We start from the raw sequence: 14,325 nt of genomic DNA on the forward strand, positions 1-14,325 counted from the left end.
AGTGTTCCCCCTCTCCCCCCAACCATCAAAGAAATATCTCCGCTGGCAGAAAAAAGCTTCTTTCCACCTTGGCAGTCTGCAGCAGGCATGCCCTGAAAACTGAGAATGCACAGGTGCCGGTATCATGGAGAGTAGCGTTTTCGTTACCATCAGGGGGAAGTCTTCAGCTGGTGGAGCTTGGGATCCCCACCAGATACCACTAAACGTGTGCTACTGTTGGGTGGGCCTGAACCCTAAATGGGTGGGCCCTGGCCCACCCAAGCCCACCCGTGGCTACGCCACTGGTTTGAATATTGAATTAAAGTAGTTTGTATGTTAATTCACTAGAATACTTTAAAATTAATGTTAAAAAGTAAATAAATAATTATGTAAACTCTAAGTTGGGCTCATTCTGTTTTAACATGAATAAAGTGTAGATTATAAACTCTGTCCAGCAGGGACTGTCTCATACATATTTAGTGTATAGTACTACATAGCTGTAGTAGTACTATAGAAATGATAAATAGTAGTAAAGCGTCTAAATTCCAAAAGCAAGGCAAGAAATATATCAAATCCAATAAAAAGATATCTCATTTACACCGTACGTAGGTTATGGACCCTAGGCATGTCTTTTTCTGGTACTTTGTAATAAAGGACATACAACACGAGTTGAGTATACCTGAATATAATATGTAAACCGTTCTGATTGTAACCACAGAAGCGGTGGTATATCAAGTCCCATCCCACTTTACACTGTTTTGGTATAACAGCACTATTCATTTTAAGATGATGATCCAAAAGGAAACGGATGGTTAACAGTTGGTTAATAGATGTATTAAGTGATTTATATGGTTCTGTTCACCAATAAAAATGATTTAAACATAAGATGATGATCCAAAGAACATAGTAATTCTGCTAAAAACAAAAATGGGCCTACCCTTTAAAACGAATTCCTAGATTTGGATCTTCAAAAAGCAAATAAAAAAAAGTTTGGCGGACTACACGTTTTCTCTGCATTGATATCACAAATATCTTATTTGGTAAGGCCGAATTCACAGCTTTTGCAGGAACAGAACATCTCGCGCCCCAGCGCCTCTTTCATTACATTTCTCAGGTGCAGCGCGCGAGGCAGTAGTAGTACCCTTCTCCTCCCTCTCGCGCGTCCACTCAACACGCCAGGGTCGTGGGACCTAGCAACACTCCGACGCCATTCGGCAATTTCCGCCAACCGCGGCGCGACGACAAGTAGGACCCCCACTTCCGTCTAGCTCGCTCTCTGGGCCACGCGCTCGCCCTCCCACCTTCCCGTCCCGCCTCTCGCCTTTGTCTACGACCCGAGTGCGCCTGCGCACGCTGCTGCCATCTTGCCACTTCTCCCCCCCTCCCTCCCTCCCCTCAGCAGCTCCGTGACCAGCCTACCCACGGCTCTGCTCCAGTCTCCCAATGCTGCGTGAGGCTCGGGAGACGCTGTAACAGGGAGCTGGAGACACACGCTCTCTTTCAAACAGAGAACGAAAGGAAGGAAGGAAAGAAGAAAAAAAAACGTAACAACGAACTCACTATAAATAACCGAGCCCCGCGGTGGCGGTGGCTCTCGCGCACTGCGGGCTGGGGAATATAGCTGCTGCAGCAGTCGCCGCCGCTACTCTGTGAAGAAAAGCGTGAGCTGTGTATACCTTGCAGTCTACGCGTGGATATAAATTTTTCTCATAGTTAAGGGGGAGTGGAGCCTGAATCCGCGCGTGCTTGTGTTTGGAGGGGGAGGGGGTGCTGGGCGGGCGCTTCCTGCGGGACAATGACTGCGCTCTCGGGCTGTCAGTGATGGCTCCGGCCCTGGGTTGCCCCTGCTGGCTGCGAGTTTCTGCGGCAGCCCCCAGCCCTCCCCGCGACCGCCCAGCGATAGCAGCGGTAACCAGACTCTGACTGCGAAAGGCAGCGCGATACCGCTCCCTCTTAGCTGATAAACCTGCTCAGCTTTCGTTGCCTCCCCCCCCCCCCCAACCTTCCCTCTCGGAAGTGGATAATTTCGCCGGCCATCACATGGACATTTGTTGATAAGATTGCGTATGGCCATTTTAAAAAATTTTAAAGACTTTTTCTAATGAACGCTGTTGAAGCGGAATTTGAACAATAAAAGCAGCGGGAAAAGGAGGGCTGGAGCTCGTCGGGGACTGGCAGTGTCAGACGGACCTCACGCCGAGCGCGCAGATGCCGGTTTTCTAACGTTGCTAGGAGGTTGGAGGGGAGTAGAGGAGAAGGAGGGCGTTCGTCGCCTCCCGGCATCTTAACATCCACTGATAGCTTGTCAAGGCATCTGTAGATTCATACACGGCTATATTCATATCACCATAAGAAGGGACCGTGCATCCGCTACAGACATGCATCAGCCAGATCCCACCGCAGAAATTAATGCTAGGAAGATGGCGCACTCGGCTGTGTTTCCTAGAAGGGGTAGCGGTACTGGCGGCAGCAGCAATGCTTTGACTGCAGCGGGTTCTGGCATCGGTACCAGCAATGCTGTGTCCACTGACGATTATCCGCCGCCTCTGCTCATCCAGCCGCCCCCTCCTGTAGCAGCTTCCTCTTCTGGAGCACAGCAGCATCCTTCTATTCCTCCTCAGAGTCTGAACCTTCTCGCTCAACCTCAGCATCAGCCACAGCCTCTTTCGCAAAGTGGAGCTCAGATGAAAAAGAAAAGTGGCTTTCAAATTACTAGCGTCACTTCTGCCCAGATATCGGCTAGCATGAGCTCTAATAACAGCATAGCAGAAGACACAGAAAGCTATGATGATTTGGATGAGTCCCACACGGAAGATTTGTCCTCTTCTGAAATATTAGATGTTTCCCTATCTAGAGCCACTGATCTAGGAGAACCTGGAAGAAGCTCGTCAGAAGAAACTTTAAACAACTTTCAAGAGGTTGAGACCCCTGGGGCTGTCTCTCCAAATTTGCCTCGCCTTCCGCAGCATCATTTACCTGCTCACTCACAGCAAAATGTTATGATTAACGGAAATGTTCATTCACATCACCATCATGGACATCTGCATCCTTCACACGCTGCCTCAGTTTGTGCAGGGTTGTCCCCTGGTCCAGTGTCTGGAAAACTGTCTGTGTCTGGAAATTCTGATAATGTTGTGCTGCCCGTTCCTGTGACTTCTATTTCCTCCTCTGGTACATGTGCATCCTTATTACCAAATATCCGCAGTGCAAGCACTACTGGTAGTATAGGTGTAAGTTCTGGCACTAATACATTAAAGAATGTTAATATTATAAGCATGAGTGGTGGTAATGCCAAAGGGGCAACCAGCATGCTTGTCAGCAACATTACAAGTACTGTTAATGTAAATGCTGTGTCTGGAGCCACTGGCAATGTTAATATGACTATGTTGAGTAGTACAGGGAATGGCACTAGTGCTGTCTCTAGTATTCCTAGCAATGCTGCTAATGCATCTTTAGGAACAGCAAGTGGATCAGTTGCAAGCCAGCCACAGCTACCTTTGGCTGGTGCATCCAGATTTAGAGTGGTGAAACTAGATTCCAGTTCTGAACCATTTAAAAAGGGTCGATGGACCTGCACTGAATATTATGAGAGAGAAAATGCTGCAGCAGTTGCAGAAGGAGTAGCCATCAATAAAACTGTAGAGAGCATAAAACAAAATCCTCTTGACATGAGTTCTGAAAGAGAGAGCACCAGTGGGAGTTCTGTAAGCAGCACTGTAAGCACCTTGAGTCATTACACAGAAAGTGTGGGAAGTGGAGAAATGGGAGCATCCTGTGTCATGCAGCAGCAAGCGTTTCAGGGCTTGGGCCCACCACAGATAGACTTTGGTAGTGCCGGTCTTCAGAGTATTCCATCTTCAGGTTTACCTCAGAGTGTTTCTCAAGCACAGCTTGCACAACTGCAATTACAGCCTCAAGAAATAAGTTATTCACAACAAAAGCAGGTTCAGCATACTGTTCAAACCAGTATAAACATTGCAGCAGGTGTTCCGTGTGCTCCTGTAAATATCATAAATGTTCCATCATCTCTAGGACATCAGCAGCCTTCCGTTTCAACTATGGCTCCACAGCAATTGCAATACAGTCAGCAGACATCATCTGTACAAACTCTACCAGGTGTACCACAACAGCAGGTAAAATATGCACAACAGCAACAGACTCCTACTTCTCAAATGACATCTGTGCATTTAATGCCAGTGAATCAAAGTTCTGCTGCAGGCAGTATGCAGGAATATATGCAGCATCCCCCAAAGCTTCAGACATCGATACCCTCTGTGCAGCCTGGTGTCACAGGAGTGGGAGCAGTTGCACCAGTTCCTCTAGTTCAAGCACAAAGTCTGCAGCTTCAGATACAGTCTACAGCAGTACAAGCACAATCTTCAGTGGCAGCATCCCAACCTACTGTACATACTCAAGCAACGATGCCTTCCGTATCTGCTGGTGGTCAGCTTTTGAGCCTTAGTCAGCAAGGAAATATACCTCCAGTAGTTCAGCAACAATCTGTTGTAAACCAAGCTACAACTTCAGTTATACAGCAAAATGCTCCTATGGCATCTTCACAGGTGTTGCAGCCCCCCCAGCCTGCTATTATTCAGCAGGGAATGCAGGTGAGTGTCTCAGGACTGCCTCCACAGGTGATCATGGCACCTCCGACTCCATTGTTGCCCTTGCAGACCCAGACACAAGCAATGGAATCTGTGGTTCAAGGAATACCAAGTCAGCAAATTCCTGCAGTAAGCCCTATACCCCCTGTTGCAACTGCTCCCACTGTAAATCAAGTTTGTTCAAATGTACCACCTGGTATACCTTCAGCACCTACGGTTTTGGGTTCTTTGAGTACAGCACAATCTTCAGCTGGACAAAATGTGAACTTAGTTCAAAGCGTTAGTCAACCCCCCATAATTGCAACAAGCTTGTCAGTTGCACATAATGTGCCACAACAGATACCACTAAGCTCTGCTCATTTTCCTGTAATGTCATTAAGTCAGTCAATGGCAACCCGAATCGAAGAGGCTAGATCCTTTATGGAACATTCAGTGTCTGGTTTACCACAAGTTGCTGCTGGTGATAGAGGTGTAGGTGCTTCAGCTACCTTGGATGGAAGCAGTAGCAGCATCTTGGCTCCTGGTTCCCTGCTTCCTTTAAAGGCGTTGCCATTGTCTACCCCTCTAGTTGATGGAGAAGATGAAAGGTAAGCTATTCCAATAAGAATGTTTAGTATTTATCACTGTAACCAGATGTCTGACTTGCAGCTGATTTGTTCTGTTGAATCTTTTATGTTGATGACAAACTAGTTAAGGTGCTAAAGTTTTGATAAAGTACTGCACTCTAGTGGAATTCTTGACCCCCATGTCATCTTTTATAGATAACATGTTTGTTATTTTATTGGGGGTTTACCTGCATAATTACTTAGATTCATGGTTTAAATTTTTGTGTGATTTGTGAGAAGTACTTAGCTGTGACAGATTGTACAGTCCATACAAGTGTGCAAAAAAAAAAATGCTTAAAACTACAGCAAAAAAAAAAAAAATATATATATATGGTCAAGACGTTTTGAAAATTGAGGCGCTGATAGCCAAACTGTGCTGGCCTTAACTGACTTATTGGTATAGCAAGTTTTACATAGTTCATGCAGTGTTGCATATGCTATTGGAGTTTAAACAAGGTTAGAAAGATGCTCATACTACACAACCTTTCTAAAGGTGTTTATCTCTTGTACTAACCCCCTTCATCTCCACTTCTCTCTTCACCCCACTGACCTGTATCACCTTTTACCTGTTTCTTCCTCCTCTTGCTGTTGGACTTGGGAGCCCTCACTAGCTCCTCCCTCGCTGGTGGTTTTGTTGAAACTTATTTTGAGTTCCTATTAAAGTCTACTGCTCACATCTTAAATTTCATCAGAATCCATCGACAGTCTTCTCCCATGATACAAGTTCACAGAAAGAACAGCTATAAGTTGTGCTTTGGTTTTCTTTTTGTAAAGAACTGTAAAAATGAGATTGTAGTGAGATTTGGGAGTAGCAATGAGGGTAGTGTGGTGGATAAAGGTGTTAATATAACTGAGAAGAGCAAACAACTTATCTAAATTGGTGTAGCATAAGCAATATAATAATGTTAAGGCATTGTAGAGCTTTCCCTTTTGTATTTTGATTAACCATTTTGGTACATTAATGCTTTTTTGCTCTTGGCTTTGAGCTGTAATATAAATGAGAACTTGAATAAAACTTAAAACCCTTGTAAGATGAGAACACCTCTTGAGCGCTATAAACACTTGTCATTTTCTTCTCATGTAAGTATTAACTGGTAAGTTTTATTTGGCAAATGACTTTCTTGTAAAACAACACACAATTGATTTGAGGATAACCTTGGATTTGTCTTAGGAAAAGGGCCTCCTCCTCTTTCCTTGTGAAGAGAGGAAGACATCAGTGAGGTGCCTTGTCAAGGCAGATCTGAAAACTAATTAGCTTCATCTTTTAAGGTGCTGCGTTAATAGGGTTTGGATGTGCCTGTTTTTAAGAGGGGAGATCTATGGGATAAAAATAAATTCTAAGGAGTACAAACTTCAGAAGTGTAAGCTATAAGGGGCCCTTTTACAAAGGTGCATCAAAAAGTGAGCTCTGGTAGTCTGGGCACATGTATTGGATACGCTCTGGACCATTTACTACTACTGCTATTTAGCATTTCTATAGCGCTACAAAGCAAACGAAGCGCTGCACAAACATAGAAGAAAGACAGTCCCTGCTCAAAGAGCTTACAATCTAATAGACAAAAATAAAGCAAGCAAATCAATTAATGTGTAGAGGAAAGTGGAGAGGAGGAGGGTAGGTGGGGCGAGTGGTTACAAGTCAAAAGCAATGTTAAAGAGGTGGGCTTTCAATCTAGATTTAAAGATGGCCAAGGATGGGGCAGGACGTAGGGGCTCAGGAAGTCTATTCCAGGCATAGGGTGCAGTGAGACAGAAGGAGCAAAGTCTGGAGTTGGCAGTAGTGGAGAAGGGAACAGATAAGAAGGATTTATCCATGAAATGGAGTGCACGGGAAGGGGTGTAGGGGAGGACGAGTGTGGAGAGATACTGGGGAGCAGCAGAGTGAGTACATTTCTCCAGTGCATCTGGAAAAAAGGGTTTTTTGGGGGGGAAGGTGCCGGGAAATGGATGTGCAGCTAAATGAAAACCAGCGTGCGTCTGTTTACAGCCTGAGCCCTTAATGCCATCCATTGACTTAGCGGTAAGGGCTCACAAGTTACCCGTGTGGTAACTGTCCAGCATGCGCCAACTGCTGATTACCGCTGGGAACACCCCCGTGGTAGAAAATAAATTATTTTCTACCACGTGTTTTTGGTGCACGCCTAACTCAGAATTACCGCCGGGTGCACGGGCTAGCCGGGCGGTAATGCTGATTTGATGCATGCGAGTAGGCCTTTACGCGCCTTTGTAAAAGGGCCTCTGAGAGCCCTATGTTGTCTTCTTAGACACAGAGTCCATGGCAGGTGTCACTGTTAGATGCAAGGAAGAATCCATTGTTTGGTACCTCCTGGTGAAAGAACCAGGCCAAATTGACAGTAATGAATTTATTGAAATAGAAACTTTCTGTTGATCAAGACTCAGAAATGTATTAAATATAATTTAGCATCTGGCTAGATATTTCCAGATCCCAACTATAACTACATGCACTTTTCTTTTGCAGTCACTAGTTATTTCCTTGGCATATAAAATTTGCTATATGCTGTTAGGGATGGGGAAAAAATATCAAAAGGAACTTGGGTGCCAACCAGAATCTTAAGGAGCTAGAACATTTTAGAAACATTTGGCTGTCTCTTCACTTTGTTCTTAATTTTTTTTTCTGTTTTGATATCCTTTTGCTTTTTCCTTTTATTTTCCAGTAATTCTCCATCACAATTCTTCTCCCTTTAAGCATATAGCCCCTGCTGCTCAGTTATGTCCCATTGATGAGTCTCTTGTTAATTTGAGGTTTCAAGTTTTAGGTGCCCAAGAATATTACAACCTGGTGAATTGTTAATGGAACAGTGTTCAAAAAATTTTAATCTTAAGTTTTTGACCAGCTGCCTCCTGAAATTATACTGAATTCCTACACAAAATCTACATTGTGTTCATTATTGCAAAGCTAATGTAATCTCTGAGGTTTTAAGAGGAAAATCTCAGGAGCACTGTATGTGAAATAAGCCTGTATTTCCAACAAACTTCAAGTTTAAGAAAAGAAAAAAAAGGCACTTTTTTCACCCTGTGGAGTGGTCTTTGCATTTCTTATTAAACAGAAATAGTCCTGTTGCAGTCCTTTATGCTTCCTTTTATTGATAAACTTTTTGCAGCTGTGTGTGTCTTATAAGAGATAAGACCCCTGTGACAACTGTGGAAAAAGATAACAAAGCCAGTGCTTATGGGACTTGCAGTAATAGTTCTATAAAACACCTTGGGGGTAGGAAGATGTAAAAATGTGTGTTGCACTGTTCATGTCACGTTTAGAAATAGTTGTTGATTTTTGTATGTTCTAGAAGAAAGAACGGCTTTTTTTTGTGTGTGTTGATGGAAGAATTAGTGGTATAATATATTTTGTGCCCCTCTTCCTCCCCCCCCCCCCCCAGCTCTTAATTACTTTTATTTTCTTTGGCTACTTATGAAAGACACGTTCAACACCCTCCTTCCTAAAAGGCTTTTGGATTTATGTGGCAGTGCCAGGATAGATTCTATGGTAAAAATGTTAGTCCTACAGCATGTATTCTATGAGAGATTTGCCTATGTTGCCATTCATTATCCAGTTTAAGGAAACTTCATTTAACTGGATAGTGAAAATCATTTTATCGCCGGTTTACATGTACTGTTAGATCTCATGCATATGTGAACCATGTTTTGTTAGTAGGCCATGGGTGGGCAACCTTGATTGTCGAGGGTCACAATGAATTTGTATGAGATCTGTTTGCAAGCACTGTGTCCATTGTATGCAAATAGATCTTATGCATATTCATTGTGGAAATGCTGAAAACCCAACTGGGTTGCAGCCTTGAGGACCAAGGTTGCTCATCCCAGTTCTTAGGGGATGGTTACTTAATATACTTAAGTATAAATACCAGACACATGTAGAATCTTCTGTCTGAAATGCTTATATTTGAATATGTTATGAGTATATTAGTTCATCTGACTCATTTCGGGCATTTAAGTGAACCAGTATTCTGACTCTTACAGAGGTTTCACTTTTTTGTGATGATCAGTTTGCTTGCTCAGTGTTCCTACTCCAAGAAAATTCGCTCCAAGAGGGTATGGGGTACTCTGGCTCATTTGAGCTTATTTGGGGGTGTGCCTCACTTTCAGTCCCTTTCTTCTCACCCCCCCCCCTACTTCACCTCAACTAATTAAAACTATTGCAGTGAAGTTTGTTTCTAGATGAGGCAGAGACTTATGACACCTAGGGCTCTGTTTACTAAGGTGCACTAGCATTTTTAGCATGTGCACAAAATTAGCGTGCGCTAACTGTGTAGGCGCCCATAGGAATATTGGGGGTGCCTACACAGCATGTGCTAAAAGCACTAACGCGCCTCTAGTGCGGTTTAGTAAATGGGGCCCCTAGTTCAGCTCACTGAATGATGGCTAGGATTTCATTTTTCCTGGAGACTCTTATTTGTCTCTCATAAATCTGACTATTGTAATTCTTTGCTTTTGGGTCTTTCCCAGGTTAGTCTGAATTGGTTGCACTTTGTGCAGAAACACAGCAGTGAGGCTTCTGCAGGGGTAAGAGATTGGACCATACATACCCATATGTTGATCCTCCACTGTCTGCCAATTAAAACCAGGATTCAATAAGAATGTCTGTTCAGTCTGCAGGACTATATAGTGGTTGACCACAGATCTTGTTGAAAGGCTGTTGTTTTGTTATCCTGGCAGTCCACTTTGATCATCACATAGGTTTGGATAAGTTTCTGGAGGAAAAGTCAATAGTCTGCTATTAAGATGAACTTGAGGAAGCCACTGCTTGCCCTGGGATTGGTAGCATGGAATGGTGCTATTTGGGTTTCTGCTAGGTACTTGTGACCTGGATTGGCCACTGTTGGAGCAGGATATTAGGCTAGATGGACCATTGGTCTGACCCAGTATGGCTATTTTTTGTACTTCAGATTCCGTCAGCTGCAGGGGTTAGTTTATCGTGTTTGAGAAGTAGTACATTTTGCTATAGGGGGGCTCTGCTGTGGAATGATCTCTCATTGTTGAGCGTGGAAATTTTTGATTCTGGAAACTGATAAAAGCTTCCTTTAAAAAAAAAATTGGGTATTATGGGGAGGGCTATGATACTTCTTAGTATGATTTAGAAATAGGGAATAAACTGAGTTGTGAATTTTTAATTATATCCTGTATTTTAATGTTTATAAACTACTGAATGTCTGTTGATAGAAGCAGTGTATCAAATGAATAAATCAAATCATCAGTTGTGGTTTTCTAGTGAAGCAAGAACAGAGTCTTTTACTGGCTTCAGGGCTGGCCACCTCCTAGTGTTTTTATAGCAATGTTAAATCAGACTAGAGTGTTTGTAATGCTAGATTGGTTTGAATTATTTTTTTAATTTAATTTTAAAAAATTATATAGACCACATCCCTGTATCATTTCATCTGCTTAAGGTGGTATAGAAAAACAGTAACAATTTTTCTAATACAAAATTAAATATGTATATTGCAAGAGATTGTGTTGAAAGATCAACCACAGAGTTAAAGCTTATAGAGCCTGGGGGTGCATAGAGCTTTTGCTCTGTTGGCTCAGCACAAATATCTTTCACCATCCGGATCAACAGCATAGCGAAACACCCTTCATTCTACCTGTGCCGTGGAGTGTGGTAGCCGTGTTAGTCCACTCTTAAGGTTATCAATAGAAATCAAACAAAATAAAACATGGAAAAGAAAATAAGATGATACCTTTTTTATCATCTTATTTTCTTTTCCATGTTTTATTTTGTTTGATTTCTATTGATACCTGTGCCGTGAATGTATAACAAATTTTCCATAGTGCATTTCCCTTGTTTGGCCAGCAGATGGCGACTTTCTTTTTCTTTTTTTGTAAAGCTGTTACAGAAGTGATAGTTTTTTTTTCCTGCCTAAGCTTTGAGTCTCAGTTTGGAAGCACAGAGGTAAACATGTCTGTTCTGAGACCCTGTTCAGGCTTGTGAGCAGTTAATTTCCAGAGGCTTCCCAGGCGCAACCCAGGTAGTGACAAAGTGTTTAGACAGTTTTAAAATGGATCCTTAGTCAGTTACCTGTTACTATTCCATCTGTTTTATATGGTTCACTTCTAATTCTGTGATGATAAACCTTTTTTACTTATTTGCTTTGTTGTCCTTGTGGTTTGTGTTTTAGGTCTGTGGGTGTTTTCTAGGAACTGTAGGACCCCTGAGAGTGTGGCCCCAGTTACCTAGAAATCACCAGGGGTAATAGCTTGAGAGTGGGAGAGTTGCCCAGAGGCAACTGAGACCCAGTCAGTGGGGTGGAGGGTGCTAGCGTAGAGCACAAGTGACAGGTGCAAGTGGACCTAAGCAGTGGTGGGGACAGACCTTCCAGGTGGCCACAGGGTTAACCCCAGGTGGATGCTAGGCATTTTGTGACTCCACCCCAGCTTGCATATAATGGCTTCAGGCAAGAACCAGAAAGCTGATAAATACAACACAACAGTGCCAAGGGGTTAAATGAGCTAACATTGAGCGGCCATCTCCGAGTAAGTCGGCCAACAGCAAAACGGAGGAAACCTCTTTTGCAGCTTTAATGCAGGGAATCCTTCAAATTAAGGACATTTTGAAAACCAATCAAGACTCCTTTCCAGAGTTTAAAGAAGAACTTCTACAAATGAAACATCAAATACAATCACTAAATAGTAAGTTGGAAATCAGTGATAACAGACTCCACAACCATGACTCTCAACTACAGGCCATACCACGTGTCACCAAATCTCTCCACCATCTTGAATGGGAACTGGAGGCCTTAAACATCTGCTCTTACTGGAACAACTTCAGAATCCTTAGACTTCCAGAAGGTTCTGACGTCATTTCTTTCCTAGTAAAGTGGATTCCACAACTTAAATACTGAATTTAGTGTTCCACTGAACATTGAGAGAGCTCATCGTGCTCCCTTGTTCATCCTACTGATTTCAAAATACCTACATCCAATTGTAGCACGAGCCTTACTACATTCAACTGGCAAAAGCTAAAGCACCTCTCAAGTTTGTGATTACATATCTTTTGAATATACAAGGTGATGGTTGAATCTTCTAGAGGTTCTTATCAGCAGAGAGTTCTCAAGTCTTTGACTAAGTCTAGGGACCTTTACCCTGTGGTACATTCTTTAACGGATGCCAAGAGGTCCTTTGGACTTGACATTTGGTTTACTCCTAATTTCTGTTCATTTTTTAAATCTAAAATTTGCAAATCACAAGTGCATTTCCTGAGGGCTTTGCCGAGATAAGTCTTCTGCGGTGGGCCCAGATATGTGGACTGAATTTGCCAGTGAGAGTGAAGTGAGATTTAGCAGTAAAGTGTGTAGGTTCTTCTTGTGATTAGTGTTCTCTGTGAATATTGGGAGAGTTAGGCTGGTTGTACCTCTTCTAACTCGCATTGTAAATGCCTCTTTAGCAAGCAGTGATTTTTCTGTTGAAAAAGGCAACTGTTTGCCCAATTTTGAAAGGTGCGAATTTGAGTCCCAAAATGCAGTGTAATTATCACCCTATGCTTTACCAGTCATCATAAAGATAAAGATTGGTATTCCTTCATTTGGATGATTATTGTCTGAAAATACTTTTTCACATAAAAGGTAGTGGATGCCTGGAATGCTCTGCCAGGAGAGGCAGTGGAGTCAAAGACAAGGAATTCAAAAATTAATGGGATAAGCACGGGGGATGCCTAAATAGAGGATAGAAATACAAAATGGCTAATGAGGTTGGGCAAGAGTAGTGGGAACTGGGCCAATGCTGGATAGACTTCTACTATCTGTGTCCTGCAAATGGCAAAAGACATAGGAAAATTCGGCAACTACAGTACTGGGGAACTAAGGCGCATGTTAGACTTCTACAGTCTGTGTCCTGCAAAAGGCAGGTGACAATTTGGCAAAATCCAGTATTGTATATCACTTTATTATCATATGATGTGAATGAAGGTGCTGTACAATTTAAGAAGGAGGGAAGGACATTTTTAAATATCAAGTCAAATACTGTTAGCAATACATTAGTTATAACTATCTGTGTGTGGTTGGCATGATGGCAAATTTAAGCATGAATGACTATAACCTGCACAGACTGGCAGGTGCGGCTCTAGCCGTCTTGTTGGGCAGACTGAATGGACAGCACAGGTCTATCTGCTGTCATTTACTGTGAACCCAGATTTGTCTTTGGCCTCAAATATATAACAGCTTCAAAAACACGTCAGAGGGGGGTCCTTTTCATGCAGCATGTGTTGGCAGATGGAGGTTCAGTGGTTTTATGGCAGGATCTCCAAACCAGAGGGGTAGGTGAGCCACAAGATTTTTTTCACTTATCAACCATTGTGTCGTCATACTTTAGATTCTGTGGGACTGGCTTAGGGCTCGTTTGAAGGAGTTCTTTGAACCTTTTCAGGATGGTGGCTTGCCGGTTTCCTCCCTTCATAGGGCATTGCAGGTACTTTCTCCATTTAAAAGTCATTTAGAGCTCCAGGTGAATTTGTGTCACTTTCAGTTGATTCATTGATGGTTGCTTCTTTGGATGGAGTGCATTGTGGATTAGAACAATATAGTTAATCATGATATTTCTGCAGCGTTTGGCATATTAGATCATCATATTTTGCTTCATCGTTTACGTGTGTGTAGCCTTGCGGGAACGGTACTGAAGTGGTTTGACCTTATTTAAAAAAAAAGGAAAAAAGTAGGAGACAAGAAGTCTGTGTGGGATCACAGTTCTCAGGGGTGAGGCATTGCACACTGGAGTGCCACAGGATTCTTCCCTGTTGGCAGTCCTTTTTAATTTATATTTGATCCCTTTATGCAAACTTTTGCGCTCATTTGGGGTTTTATGTCATATTTCCACGAACAATATCCAATTTTTGCTTCTGTTGGATTTCTCTGTTTCAAACACAGTTGGTTGACTGCAGGTTATTTTTGAAGGCACTTCAGTTTGGATGAAAGCAAATAAATTGCTTTTCAATGTTTCCAGCAATGAACTGCTAGTGATGAAAAGTTCCATTCCGAATATGCCTTTGGATATTTTGTTATCTGGGGCTTTTTACAAGTCCTCTAATCAGGTTTAGAATCTTGGTGTCTGGTTAGATTTCACGTTTTTTCTTTTCAACCTCAAATACAGCCTGTGATTAAGAATTCATATTTTAAATTGCG

At 42.6% G+C, this 14,325-nt stretch overlaps 1 protein-coding gene across 1 annotated transcript in view; it reads left to right on the plus strand.

Moving 5' to 3' along the window:
- The first annotated feature begins 1,381 nt into the window (after positions 1-1,381).
- The window catches only part of TSC22D1 (TSC22 domain family member 1), a 202,038-nt gene continuing 189,094 nt past the window's right edge, over positions 1,382-14,325 (plus strand). Inside the window, exon 1 of the mRNA XM_030200525.1 lies at positions 1,382-5,170. Coding sequence (XP_030056385.1) covers positions 2,358-5,170 — 2,813 coding nt within the window. The 5' untranslated portion in view covers positions 1,382-2,357. The remainder of the gene's footprint in view (positions 5,171-14,325) is intronic.

This window comes from Microcaecilia unicolor, chromosome 4 (assembly GCF_901765095.1).
Source record: "Microcaecilia unicolor chromosome 4, aMicUni1.1, whole genome shotgun sequence".
NCBI classification, from domain to species: Eukaryota; Metazoa; Chordata; class Amphibia; order Gymnophiona; family Siphonopidae; genus Microcaecilia; species Microcaecilia unicolor.